The sequence below is a fragment of the Limtongia smithiae genome, assembly GCF_038497785.1.
Source record: "Limtongia smithiae strain NRRL Y-17922 unplaced genomic scaffold V1518scaffold_8, whole genome shotgun sequence".
Taxonomy (NCBI): domain Eukaryota; kingdom Fungi; phylum Ascomycota; class Lipomycetes; order Lipomycetales; family Lipomycetaceae; genus Limtongia; species Limtongia smithiae.
This window is the reverse complement of record NW_027117629.1, coordinates 452,432-465,771: the sequence shown is the minus strand read 5'-3', so window position 1 is coordinate 465,771 and position 13,340 is coordinate 452,432. Positions and strand designations below refer to the sequence as shown.

Below are 13,340 nucleotides of genomic sequence, written 5' to 3'. Positions count from 1 at the left end.
CTTGAGTTCTTATGAACAAAATTGAGGTTAAAATAAATTGCCCAGTGGTCTGATTACCAATGTAAATTTTAAATCTGTTCGGGCGCGTTTTTCCAACTTGCGTACCGACTGACGAGCGACAACCGAGTTGGCGACCAGCAGGAGCAGTGATGAGTTGCGACCCAGTGACTGCGCTCCCTCCAGAGATATGGCTGTATGACATTCTTTGCTACATTCCGTTCCCTGAGATCCTATCTCTGCGGTTAATATCGCATACCTGGGACAAATCAATTGGCGACTATGCAAACAACGACCCAGCGTCGCACACCATTTTGGACCTGCGCAAACTTGATCCTGCGAAAATCACCGCGAAGATCGTTCACCGCTGGATATCCCACGGTCGAGGGTGTTTGAAATCGGTGCTGTTGGACTCGGGGCGCACGATATACAATCGACGACGGGTCGATAACAATGTTGCGTTTCTGCTGTTTGGAATTCCAATACACGGGCAGGATATGACTGCGGATACGCGCCGTTTACAAGAAATCGCAATTGACGCTAGCTTTCATTCGGTGGCATACGAAGCGCTACATTCATCGTTCCGTCTCGATTGTGTGCGGACCACTTTTCGACGGCTAGTAGTGCTGCGGCTACCGCTCTCTGAGTTCTCAGCGTTTTATCAATTGTTTTCCACAAGCGGGTGGTATCCGACTGATGCTGATGGCAATTTAAAAAAGCCCGACGGCAATGAAGCGCCTCCCCGGAATTTGTTTGCGTTTCAGGTTCTCGAGGAGATGTACTTCACATGGTCGGTGGTGGACGCTTTAGATGGATATATTCTCAACGAATGGACAACACGACGATTAGTCAACCGCGCAGTGTATTTTGAGCCGTATCAGCGATATCTGTTTCCATCTTTGCATACGTTCAGGGTTGGTTACACCGAACCTGCGCAGCTGGAAGCAATCCGCGTACACAGGCCATTGATAGTACATCCGCTTCTCGAATACCGACTGATGCAAACGATTCTAGCCTGGTTTCCCGTTCTCGAGCACGTCTCATTCGTCGGGATGACCATTATCCGACCGCATGATTATCCGCAACTCGGTTTACAACCCCATGACCCGCTGGTCGAGTACGGCGAGGATCTGGATCCCGGCGGCAGCGGCTCGTGGCAGACCGTTGTGAAAGTTCCACCATACGAAAGCGCGCTGGTGTTGCCACCAAGGCTTAAGGAACTCACTTTGTCAGCGTGCAAGGTGATGCTTGGAATTGGTGTTGAATGGAACACGTCACCGGAGTTGGAGATTAGTAATCCTGGGGTGGAGCCACTCGATTCGATTGTCGTGGTCGATGAAAACGACTGTCGACGACGCGGACGGCCGCAGGTTCTTGGGAAATATAGGCTGGAAAGACAGGAGATTAATGACTCTCTCTCGTATTTTGTAGTGGATTAGATGGCATGTGAGGAGTTGCGCGGTGTTTGTTATTTAAGTTTTGTATTCTGCATTTTGCATAGCGCGATTTACCATTTACCATTTCAAGGCGTTTTGTTGCATGGGAATGGGATTGTAATCAGCATACTGAAGGACATAACTGCATGGTGCAACTTGAGAAGATTGTATCTGCTGTCTCACGCTAGTCATTTATCTCACGACTAGTTGCAGCAACCCTTATATTGCTCACTAAGTATCACGATTATTCTAAAGACAAATGAAAACCAGTGAAATGTATTCACGAAACTGAAAACCGCAGACTAAACAGAAGTGACAGTGAGATTAATATCATTTTTCTTGCTGTCGAACTCTCGCTTCTCGTCGGTCGAATCCGCATCCGCGCTTTCCGCAATAATACTGCTCACGCCCTCCGTTTTCTCTTCTAATCCCGCCACAGTATCGTCGGCCATAGCACGAATCGCCTTCTTGTAATCGATGCCCATCTTCTTCTCGCGGCGAAGGAGGTAGATAGGCAGCGGCAGCAGAATCATCTCAAGCACAGATGTAATGACGGACCAGAGATAACCGCCAAAGTAGCGCGGTGCGGAAGACGTAGGCCATGCGACAAGAGGAACGACCAGGTTGATGACAACCCATCCGACATTGAGAATAGCAATCGACGCCGACCGTGCTTCGAGATCATGCGACATCTCCTCGGCAAGCCAAGGGACAATCAGGTTGGTTGGGCCGTTCGCGACACCAAGACCGACGAAAGCAAAAAACTTGGCGCCGTCAGAGACGTTCCAGACAAGCAGAAGAACGTTGCAAACCAGAATGAGAACACCGCCGTAAAGCATGGTCTCCCATCGGTTCTTGCGCCAGTCGGAGTAGAAACCGCAGACCATGATAGAGACGATCTGAGCAGCGTAGGTGATGGTCGAGAGATTGTTGACCATGGAGACACCGTACTGCGGCTTCGAGTCAAGCCAGAGCGCATAGGGAATACCAGAAGGATACGGTGTCATCCAGAACAGGTTGCCAACGACAAAAAACACGTAAATACGCCAGTTTCCAAAAATGCGCTTTGCAAGTCCCTTGTCGACTCCCGTAGTTTTCGCAAAGCCATCTCTAAGCAGACGAGCAACGCAGAGCTCCTTCTCACGCGGTGTGAGAAATCTAGAGCGAGTGCGGTCTGGCACGTTAGGGCAAAAAAATACGCCAATTAAGGCGCACGGGATGGTGATAATTGCACACACCACGAATAGCCAACGCCAGCCAGCAAGTCCATGCGCGCCGTTCAGGTTGTTGTATGCCGCCGACTGTAAGTAGCCCGCGAACATGGCGCCGAGAGGGTAGACGCAGCCGTAGATAGCGTTGCGCTTGCCAAGCTCCTGCGACGTGTACCAGGAGTTCACGATGTGGGCATTGCCGACCCAGCATGCCGTGGCGGTAAAGCCCACGAAAAAGCGCATAACCATAAGCTGCTTGTAAGTCTTTACAAATGCGTGACCAAGAGTGAAGACACCCCACATAACCTCAGCGGCGGGAAGATAGTATTCAGCAGGGAGACGGGTCAAGACGATGTTGGACGGAATCTGGAAGAGGCAGTAGCCGACGTAGTCTGAATTTTCATCAGCACAGCGAATTTTGAAATATCCAACAGATGATACATACACATTGCGTTGGCATAACTCAAACGATCGCCATTGAGATCAAGATCTTTATCCATACCAGCGATATAAGCGTTCGTGATAGCCGAGACATCGAGATTCTTGGTGAAGAAGGCGATGCAAGAAAACGACAGAACAAGCCAATCGATCTTGAACACGAGATGTCGCTCCTCTTTGGACATCTCCTTCGGATACCAGTCGATCTTTTCCGCAAAGCGGTGAGTGAGACTTGTGAGACCCATGGTGGCGACTGACTTGTAACAGATCGTGAGCACACTGGAGTGGACGACGAATAGAGCACGGCGAGAACGAGATCGTGAAGTAGAATCCCATGGTACTTATATCCTAGAATCCCGTCTAATGCTTCGTTATCTCCTCACAGATAGCGATAACTAACAAGCCAAGAAGGAGTAGATAACCAGAACATGTCACAGAGTCAGATGAGAACGTCGATAGTGGTGAAGGAGTGCTTGGCGGAAAAGCGCCGAAATTGAGAGAACAGTGCAAAAGCAGCGACCACACAGAGAGAGTACAGAAGATATACAAGAGTACAGAAGATATACAATGGTCAAGAAGTACAGGTACAGTGTGGTCTTATGCGTTGCAGATCACGCAGCCGAGGTCTTGGAAGTCATGACAGTCTTGGAAGTCATGGAGGTCTTGGAAGTCATAGCACCTTGTCGACAGGTCCTTCAGAATCAATTTCCACGCGTTGGAAATCATCTCCGCGAATACAAATCACATACACTAAATAACCAGATATCAGCTGTGTCGGACCGCAGCACAAGATCTCAAACGAGACCACGGAAGTCACGTACTAGTGTCGGTAAGTCATACAGGTTGTGAGGTTTAGTGAAGGGAAAGTGGACCTCAGCAAATGAACTCTTTGAAATGCGGAGTTCCAAGACTTGTGCGTGTCTATAAGAGCATAATTCAGCATTCAGTATCGTGGTTTCGTATCGCAAAATGTAAAATGTGCTCTTAGTTCCTGAAGTTGGCATTGTTCTTGGGATGCTTGGCTTAAGCGTTCTGGTATTTGTGCGGACCCCGCGGTTTTTTCTCGGCGCAACATAGCCACCCGACTTCTTGTCATCTGCCCCACAGCCACACTCGTAACTTTTATGCCGAGCACCAGAGCTTTTCCAAGCCTATGCTCAGCCCTGGGTTCATGGTGCGACCTTGCTGTAATTATCTACTTGTGCATGCCAATACGAGTAACAGAGTTCCATGCAACCAGATGTTCCTTGCCAGGTTCAACTTCACACCCACAGAGTCTGGAAACACGAGCACTGTTTCTCGGCGCTGCATATAACTATTTGTGTCGCTCTTTGTCATATCCCGAGTTCCCCAAATTTCAATTGATTCCGAAATCATTTTTTGTCGCGAGTGATGAAACTGCTCGCGCACGTGCGCCAGACTGTTATGCTGACTCTTACACGAAGCTGCTGACTAGCGAATACCCACTAACGTTGTTTACCGATTACTTGTCATTCATATGCGCCTTGTCTTTAGCCCTTAGCTCATTAAGCTATCGATCACCTCCGACGCCAGGCCCGTTTCTGACATGGTATCCCGGAAGATTTTAATCTACCATAGTCTGAAGCCCGTGTCGCCACGATGCCTGTTTAAGATGAAAATCGAACGTCAATGAGAGACTCACGAAGTGTTAGTGTCCGCTTAATGCCCCGGACTGAGTCGTCCCTGCATAATATGCAACTGGAGATGAGCAGCCAACATCGACTTTCTTCCCTGTGCGCAGGACGCAAGTTAAGCTGAGGCGTTATAGCCCAGGAGTATGTGTTTAAACTATCGATGAACAGATATGTGAGCATACCAGGCAGAGAGCCTGTGCCTAACGCCCGCAATCTTGCGATGGTGCTCTGAGCTGGGGCGTTGATCAGCGCGGGGGGCAGTGCGGCGCGATGCACCATCGCAATTCATTCAGGAACTTAAAAGAAAGCAACATCTAAACCTTAAATCTGTACGCAAATTTTAGAGCTGGCATTCACGACTATATATCATGATATCATGCAGCATCAGCACCCAAAATAACGGCAGTATGAAAACTAGACTACTTGATGTACTCAGATATCAGAGATATAGCATTAATTAATACAATTACAAAAACAACCAAGTTCGCTTAAACCTCAACGACATCAACATCGGCGTTCTTCTTCTCCTTGGAGTAGTACGTCTCAGAAGCGACCTCGTCGACACCCTCGGTCTTCTCCTCAATGCCAGCAGCATCCATGTTGGTTTCATCAAAGATTTCTTTGGCATAGTCGATGCCTTGCTTCTTCTCACGGGCGAGAAAGTACATCGGCAGGGGCAGCAGAATAAGCTCGATGACGGACATTATAACCGACCAGATGTAACCGCCCTTGTACTCGGGAGCTGAGGCAGTTGGCCAGGCGACGAGCGGGACAACAAGATTGATGACAACCCAACCGACGTTCACAATCGCAATGGAAGCAGAGCGGGCTTCAAGATCATGCGACATCACCTCGGCAAGCCAAGGGACAATCAGGTTGGTAGGGCCGTTAGCAACACCGAGACCGATGAAGGAAAAAAATTTGGCTCCGTCAGAGACGTTCCAGACAAGAAGAAGAACATTGCAAACCAGAATGAGAATACCGCCGTAAAGCATGGTCTCCCATCGGTTCTTGCGCCAGTCAGAGTAGAAACCACAGAGCATGATAGAGACGATCTGAGCAGCGTAAGTGATGGTCGAGAGATTCTCGACCATGGCGACACCGTACTGAGTTTTGGATTTGAGCCACAGGGTGTAAGGAGTACCAGCGGGGTAAGGAGTCATCCAGAACAGGTTGCCAACGACGAAGAATACGTAGATACGCCAGTTACCGAATATACGCTTGACCAAGCTGCGGTCGACACCTCTGGTCTTAGCAAAGCCATCCTTAAGTAGACGCGAGACACAAAGCTCTTTCTCGCGAGCAGTTAAATAGCGAGAGCGAGTACGGTCAGGAACGTTAGGGCAGAAGAAAACACCGATAAGTGCACAGGGAATGGTAATAACGGTGCAAATAATGAAAAGCCATCTCCAGCCAGCCATGCCGTGACTGCCATCCAGGTTGTCGTACGCTGCAGACTGAAGGTAACCCGCGAACATGGCACCGAGAGGATAAACACAGCCGTAGATAGCGTTACGCTTTCCAAGCTCTTGACGAGTGTACCACGAGTTAACGATGTGCGCATTACCGACCCAGCAAGCGGTAGCAGTAAGACCAACGAAGAAGCGCATGACCATAAGCTGCTTGTAGCTGGTGACGAAGGCGGTCCCAAGAGTGAAGAGACCCCACATAACCTCAGCGGCAGGCAGGTAGTACTCGGCGGGAAGACGGGTGAGAACAATGTTGGAAGGGATCTGGAACAAGCAGTATCCAACGTAGTCTATACACAAGTTAGGACTTGCGAGAACCTGAAGATACCAGATACGTACACATGGAAGTGGCATAATTGAAACGGTTTCCAGTCAGATCAAGATCTACATCCATACCGGCGACGTAAGCGTTGGTGAGCGCAGAAACATCCAGGTTCTTTGTGAAAAAGGCGATGCAGGAGAACGACAAGACAAGCCAGTCGATCTTGAATACCAAATGGCGCTCCTCTTGTGACATTTCAACCGGATACCAATCGATGATCTCGGCGAACCGATTCATAGCTCTTCTGTAGACACCCATTATTGCTGTCAAAGTCTGGGAGTAGAAGAGGTGATTGAAGCTAGGTGGCTGCTGTCGATGGGATGCCGGGATGGCGGTGACTTGATATAAGGAAGACTCGCGTTCGGCAGGGCTTACTTCGAGACATAGCAGCTTATCAGAGACCGAGGTTGGTGTTTAATTTAGACTAGCAGCTACCGATAGGCATAGCGACAATGCGATAGCGGAGACAAACTATCTCCACAACGACATATGATATTTATGCACCAGGAGTTTCGCGCAGGCGGAAAAACGAGGTACAGCGGTTGACAGGGTATCTTTGCACGGGGCCAGCGAACATCAGGTAAAAGTATCAGCGTTCGACACGGGTGTCTTAGCGCGATAGTAATGAACTCTCGCTGTAGCAAGGTGGCGGCAGAAGCGTCCGAGAGTCGCGAAATTTGAGCTTCTCGTGCTGCAACATCTCTTAGTCCGTTGCTGGCTTGGCGCCGACTTCCAAAGACGGACAGGAAACGTAGAAGACAGTACTCAGCGCAAAATTACATGTCAAACCGAGTAGCACATTTGTAAATGTCTTGAGCAGCTGTGACGGTGTCTGGTATTCGACAACTCCTACGGGTGTGGTTGTAGCTGAGGGGCGCTATGGAGGGGCAAAATTGAGGCGCTGCGGCGCACAGTTCAGAGGCCAGCGGGACCGCGCGGCATGAGTATGCGACGGTGCAGCGCTCGAAACCTGCGTGCGCCACCGCAAGCGCACGCGAGGTAAATTGCCATTGTTCTGCGGAAATGAGCGTTTCCGCGCAACGACGACAACAACAACCGCGACTTTGCTGCCGCCAGCGCTGTCTGTGTGTGTGAGCAGCATCGCGGCCGGTGTGCGCGCAACTGGGGTCCTTCGGCCGACACCTGGGAGTTGATTCGGAAACATGCCGAGAAACTACATGCAAGAGACAGTCTCAGAGATCTGCGGTTCAGCTGGTGACCGGACATAGACTAGTGGCGAAGCGTCGCGTTCTGGGCATCGCGGCAGCGCCGCTCTCGCAGTCAAGGCACAGTCATCCTGTGTCGTGTAAGCCACGAGCACCCCGAGCCCGGCTCTATTCTATGCATGAGTAGTGCCTCGCGCATGCCGCCTACAGAGCACGCCATCGACTGTTGGGTAGTCTTGTAGCCTTGCAAGCCTCGTAGCGACATGAGATAGCGCCTGTTCTTGGCGCTCATGTGGGCCGATTGTGGCAGTCGTTCACAAGGCTGAAGCGCAGGCCGGAAACCTGAACTGAACCTGGTGAGTACGCTTCCTCTGCGCTGTGAATATGCATTCACCCTGCCAGCCCCCAATCAATTTCCCTAGCCGTGCCGATGTGCATCGCTACTTTGCTCGCCGCCACCCGACTCGCCCATCGCTTTCAACTTCCAGCTCATGCAGAAGAAGCTGTCAGAGGCTCACCACCGTCTGCGATGACTACTTGACTTCTCTGACGTGACGCCAGAGTGGAGACTACACACTTTGGCGAACAGTAAAGTGCTCTGTGAATACGTAATGAAGTTCTTCAACTGAAGGGCGGAGAAGGTGGTACTAGCCCCCAGGGCCCAAGCGTATCAAGCGGTCTGCGCGTTCTCACCACGACTCTCAGCTCTAGCGGGTGTGCGTGCTACCGCGCACAACAAACAAGACTCCGTGCGCTCGATGTCACAAGAGCACAAGGGAGAACGATAAGGCCAAGAGGCAAGTGCCCAGCGGCAGATAGGGATCGCAGAGAAGGGCATAGGAGCACGGTCGAGGTACCTGTGCAAGATGTACCTCCCCGCCTGCACGAGCTGGCTCCTCCAAATTCTTGGCTCTCAGCGCGTCCCATTCTGCCTTGTGTGCGCCCGCCAAGCTATCTGCCGTTTCGCTGTGCATTGTTGCGCTCTCTGTGAGCGCAGCAGTTAAATCTGAAACGCTCATGAGCTCCTCTGGTTCTGCTTCGGTCCGTCTACACGCGGAAGTGCTGTAAAGCCGCTGTGAGCTGTTGCTGCTCTTTATTTGGCTGCGACTAGTCCTTGACTCCAAACCACTGCTGGCTACTTGGAGGGAGAAAAGATTATGCCAGCAGGCCCCAGCTGTATTGCCGTGCATCGCGGCGTTGGTCTGTCTTATCGCCGCTTCGTCTGTGCACAGTAGAGACAGTGCGACGGCACAGGACTCTTTGCTCGCTGTCCTAGCTCTCTTATCGAGCACAAGGACCACATCCTGCTACACTCTCCAATCTCGCGCAGTTCCTTGGCCCCTCTGTAAGGCCGGCGACCTCAGTCGCGCTGCTGTCTGTGCTGCTATCGCAGCGATAAAGTGTCTATATCGCGGTCGAGAGCATTCTTGGACGGTGTGCCCAGACAGAGCTCCGTGCTATCGATCACGCAATTGCGAGGAGGCAGACATTGCGTCATGGCCAGTTAAAGTGAGGCCCAGGCTCAGCGTCTCGGACCTTCTTCCCAACGCCTAAGCGAAGGCCACGCTTTAAAGCTGGCGCGTGTCGCCACCGCCGCGTTCCTCGACGCCGCCATGAGAAAGGCACCGAGTTCATGAGACCATGCACGCGGTTTCTGCGAGGGTGGCTGGCATTCTGACAGCGGCGCGCTGGCACAGAAGGTCGTTCTGTAGGGTGACGTCGTGTAGCTGACTCTACAGACTCGCAGTCGGCAGTAATTTTGCTGCGTAGCCCTCACCTGCGCCGCTTCGACAGCCGCTCCACTGCCGTGCCTTGGCATGCTATGTCTGACTCCACATCGCGCGCAGCTTCCAAGACTTTCGCCGCCCGGCCCTCAAGAGCAATATCCTCCTGATAGGAAGATATCTATTATCGAGTCAGACAACCAATCGACGATTCGTCGAGACTCGGAGGCGGCGTCTCGTGATCGCGTGCGCTTATTGGTCTCTTCGTGCGTGAGCGTGACTGGTGTGGCCCGAGTGATTTTTTTTGTCGGTCCTGATCTTCCGCACTCTGTAGTCTTCTGTGCTAACATATAGATGCCACAATGCGGAATCGTTTATTGCTACCAAAGCTTTATATACCTCTTGGTCGTTGATATTCGCGTTCACGCGTTATGCGAATGCAGCAGTAATTACGCAGCTTGATTATAGCAACAGCAGGCGGGATGCGACGGTCGACTATAGTGGTGCGGGGATAGCGATGCCACGAATCAATAACGATGCTATACCGCTCGCCGTTATGCTCATACTTCACCTCCGTCGTGTCGCGTAAGTAGGAGCTGCACAGCCCGAGGTTGTGTATGCCGGCAGATGACAGACAGTCTCGTTGTCGGCCCGAGACTACGTGATTGAGTCCTATTGCTGCTTTGGATCGCTACTACTGAACACTCGACCGACTTCGGCGATGGCGCATTATCGCGGGGTATCTTCGACATCTGGTGCTCGTTCGCTATCTCAGTGGTCGGCCTTCTGCCGACACAACGACCGAATTGCCAGCGACACCGTGACTTGGGGATCGATGGCGAAAATCGTTCGTGCAGGTCTTCATCCGGCGACCAAGAACACGGAGTGGGTATTTGTGCTGATTCCTGTATTGCCCGTTCAGATATTGCTGATTCTGGATTTTGATTACTGCCCTTGTTCTGCTTCGCAAGGGAGGAAGTGCTGTATGGCTTGCCGGTTAATTATACCAACTCTCAATAAATTTCCTCCAGGGCCATTTTCTTCGACCGTTATCGACTAGCAATACGGGCCTCAGGACGACTGCTATTCATGATCAAAATTTTCCGACGAGCCAATCCCCCCTTGCGTTCAGATTTCACAGCGCGGACTATCTTACCGGCGAAGCTTCTTCCGCGACAGCACATTGTCCGACCGCCATTGGTGATTGGCTGGCAAGTGAGAGTTGCCCCTCACATCATGCGGTCCGACCTCCGGCACACTTTGCTCCACTCCGTATCGCCGCATCGCACTGGACCGCATACTGAGCTGCTTTCAACCACTAACAATGCGAGAATGGAATAGCACGGGCTCGAATATCAGGTTATGCGCGTGCCCGTTGTGGGTGGCGTGGCCAAGAGTCCTGCGATTGTAAAGCGGAGGGGGCAGAGCAAGGGACAACCTCGGCGATATTGCAGGGTCCCGCCGAGATGCATGGAGGGCCAGTGGGTGGCGCACGTGAAGCGCCGCAGCATCTCTGATAGGACAGCCGCACGCGCGCCGCACGCTGCGCGGTGACGTATCGTGTATTGTTCGGACTCAGCCAAGAGCTTCGGATCCGCAGAATTCAGCAGATGAACAGACAATGGCCGTTAAAATAATTCATTGATTTGGTGCTGTTTGTTCTGGGAATATCAATTTCAGAGTCTTGTGCGCCCTTGGCGGGCGTTCTAGGGAGATGGGCAGCGATCTTCACATGCAGAGAGCCGCGTTTTGCAAGGCTGAGTTACGTCTGTCGAGTTGCAGCGGCAGGCAGCCGATGACCCAGAAAGCCTCCTCCGTCCGTACGAGGTGGCGTTTGGGAAGGATTATTACCCTCGCGACACATCGGGATAGCTCATGAGTAAGTGCGTTTCGGGGCTAGACTCGCGCTTCTCTTACACATGCGCGGCGTTTGTGGATTTCAATACCGACTGACTGATACTGCTCTCCCGTCCACGTGGGCTCCCTGGCGGACGACGCGGCCCGCGACACGCCCGCTTTCGCTGACACATGGTCTGTTCTCCTGAAGTGTTGCCCCTGCGGAACGGCTCCAGCGCATGCACGCGGGCCTATAAAAGCAGCTACGGTCCTCTACGCACCGGGCTTGGCGCTCATCACCAACGGCTTCACCGGCTCACACGACCGCAATGTCCCTCACCGAGCTTGACTCCAAGGCGCTGCCTACCTCGCTCGACTCTGCCGAAGACATCGATAGACAGGTCGACGGACGTGTGGTCGAGAGCTACACACCGACCACTGCACAGAAGATCGCGTCGTACCTGTCCATCTTCTGCGCTGGCGCCGCCCTCATCAGCGATGGCTACCAGAACAACTTGATGTACGCATGCCTGGACATCCATAGCTGAATCTCATGCTAACGCTGGCCCAGGACGATGACCAACGTGCTGTTCGACAAGGAGTATCCGGAGCAATACACCTCGGCGATGTCGACGCGCGTATCGAACGCGCTGCTGGTTGGTGAGATTCTCGGCCAGTTGACCATTGGTTTCACGTGTGACTACATGGGTCGCAAAACCGCCATTGTCACGACGACGCTGATGATTGTCATCGGTGGCATCCTCGCGACAGCCGCCCACGGCAAGACCATCGACGGTATGTTCTGGATGCTTGTAATCTGCCGTGGTATCGTTGGCTTCGGCACCGGCGGCGAGTACCCCGCATCCTCCACCGCGGCCTCTGAGGCGGCGAATGAGACACAGCTGAAGCGCCGCGGCCCTATCTTCATTTTGGTTACCAACTTCCCTCTGTCGTTCGGCGGCCCATTTGCCATTTGCGTATTCTTGATTGTGCTGTCCGCTGCCGGAGAGAATCATCTATCGACTGTCTGGCGTGTTTGCTTCGGAATCGGATGTATCCTCCCTCTTTCCGTGTTTTACTTCCGGTGGAAGATGGCTACGTCATACCTGTACAAGAAGGGTGCAATCAAGAAACGTGTTCCATACAAACTCGTTGTCAAGTATTACTGGCGTTCGCTCATTGGCACCTGCGGCACCTGGTTTTTGTACGACTTCGTCACCTTCCCCAACGGTGTCTTCTCTGGCCAGATTATTTCCAGCATTCTAGGCTCTAGCACTACCAACATCAAGAAGACCGCTGAGTGGGATCTCCTCCTCGGCGCCATCGCACTTCCCGGCGTGTTCGTCGGCGCGTGGCTTTGCAATATCATCGGTCGCCGCAACACCATGATGGTCGGATTCTCGGGATACCTAGTGTTCGGTCTCATTATTGGTTGCGCGTTTGAGAAGATCTCGGGGATCATCGGTCTCTTTGTCGTGTTCTACGGTCTCATGCAGTGCTTTGGCAATCTCGGCCCCGGCGACATGCTCGGCTTGCTCTCTAGCGAATCCTTTGCCACCGGTGTCCGCGGCACGTGCTATGGTCTTGCCGCCGCGTGTGGCAAGGCTGGTGCAGCCATCGGCACCGAGTGCTTCAAGCCTATCCAGGCCAACCTTGGCAAGAAGTGGACCTTCATCATCGCTGCAATCTGTGGTGTCGTCGGTGTTCTCACGACCTACTTCTTCGTGCCCCACATCAACGGCGAGGACCTCAGATTCGAGGACGAGAAGTTTGCTGCGTACTTGAAGAACAACGGCTGGGACGGCGAAATCGGCGAGAAGGGGTCGATTGAGGGTGAAGTCGTTATGGTGGAGGACACGGTCGATGCGGAGAAGGCCGAGTCTGACTAAAGTTTTGCGGCGTTTTTCCGTTCTGGTCTTGTTTAGTCGGATAATTAATGAGCTTTTACTATGCGAGTAAATCACGTGGTTGTGGGCGCTGTGTTGTGGAGGACATGGCACGTCCAGGCTGCCTGAGAGGAAGGAAGGACCTGCGGGCTGTGTGCGGCGGTAAGCCTGGAATTGAGCCGCGGGAGAATTCAAGGCTG

At 52.4% G+C, this 13,340-nt stretch overlaps 4 protein-coding genes across 4 annotated transcripts; 2 read left to right on the top strand and 2 right to left on the bottom strand.

Moving 5' to 3' along the window:
* The first annotated feature begins 82 nt into the window (after positions 1 to 82).
* On the top strand, positions 83 to 1,705 carry V1518DRAFT_418910 (uncharacterized protein). The gene has a single exon (XM_066904646.1). The coding sequence runs from the start codon at positions 150 to 152 to the stop codon at positions 1,434 to 1,436; it is 1,287 nt and encodes a 428-aa protein (XP_066758811.1). The 5' UTR covers positions 83 to 149; the 3' UTR covers positions 1,437 to 1,705.
* Positions 1,586 to 3,575, bottom strand: V1518DRAFT_316970 (major facilitator superfamily domain-containing protein). The gene is made up of 2 exons (XM_066901132.1): positions 3,090 to 3,575; positions 1,586 to 3,036 (listed from the first exon to the last, which is right to left on the bottom strand). The coding sequence occupies exons 1-2, from the start codon at positions 3,325 to 3,327 to the stop codon at positions 1,736 to 1,738; spliced, it is 1,539 nt and encodes a 512-aa protein (XP_066758810.1). The 5' UTR covers positions 3,328 to 3,575; the 3' UTR covers positions 1,586 to 1,735.
* A 1,650-nt stretch (positions 3,576 to 5,225) lies between these two features.
* V1518DRAFT_375283 (major facilitator superfamily domain-containing protein) lies at positions 5,226 to 6,765 on the bottom strand (the record flags this gene model as incomplete). Its single annotated transcript, XM_066901496.1, has 2 exons — positions 5,226 to 6,496; positions 6,546 to 6,765. The coding sequence occupies 2 exons, from the start codon at positions 6,763 to 6,765 to the stop codon at positions 5,226 to 5,228; spliced, it is 1,491 nt and encodes a 496-aa protein (XP_066758809.1).
* A 4,675-nt stretch (positions 6,766 to 11,440) lies between these two features.
* Positions 11,441 to 13,172, top strand: V1518DRAFT_316942 (permease). Its single transcript, XM_066901131.1, has 2 exons — positions 11,441 to 11,774; positions 11,826 to 13,172. Exons 1-2 carry the CDS (start codon positions 11,584 to 11,586, stop codon positions 13,141 to 13,143), a joined length of 1,509 nt encoding a protein of 502 aa, XP_066758808.1. The 5' UTR covers positions 11,441 to 11,583; the 3' UTR covers positions 13,144 to 13,172.
* The last annotated feature ends 168 nt before the right edge of the window (positions 13,173 to 13,340 follow it).

Coding starts and splice junctions, on each gene's coding strand:
- V1518DRAFT_316970 (XM_066901132.1), bottom strand. CDS start 3,327: ATGGGTCTCACAAGTCTCACTCACCGCTTTGCGGAAAAGATCGACTGG. Junction 3,037..3,089: donor GAGTTATGCCAACGCAATGT/GTATGTATCATC, acceptor ATGAAAATTCAG/ACTACGTCGGCTACTGCCTC.
- V1518DRAFT_418910 (XM_066904646.1), top strand. CDS start 150: ATGAGTTGCGACCCAGTGACTGCGCTCCCTCCAGAGATATGGCTGTAT.
- V1518DRAFT_316942 (XM_066901131.1), top strand. CDS start 11,584: ATGTCCCTCACCGAGCTTGACTCCAAGGCGCTGCCTACCTCGCTCGAC. Junction 11,775..11,825: donor GGCTACCAGAACAACTTGAT/GTACGCATGCCT, acceptor ACGCTGGCCCAG/GACGATGACCAACGTGCTGT.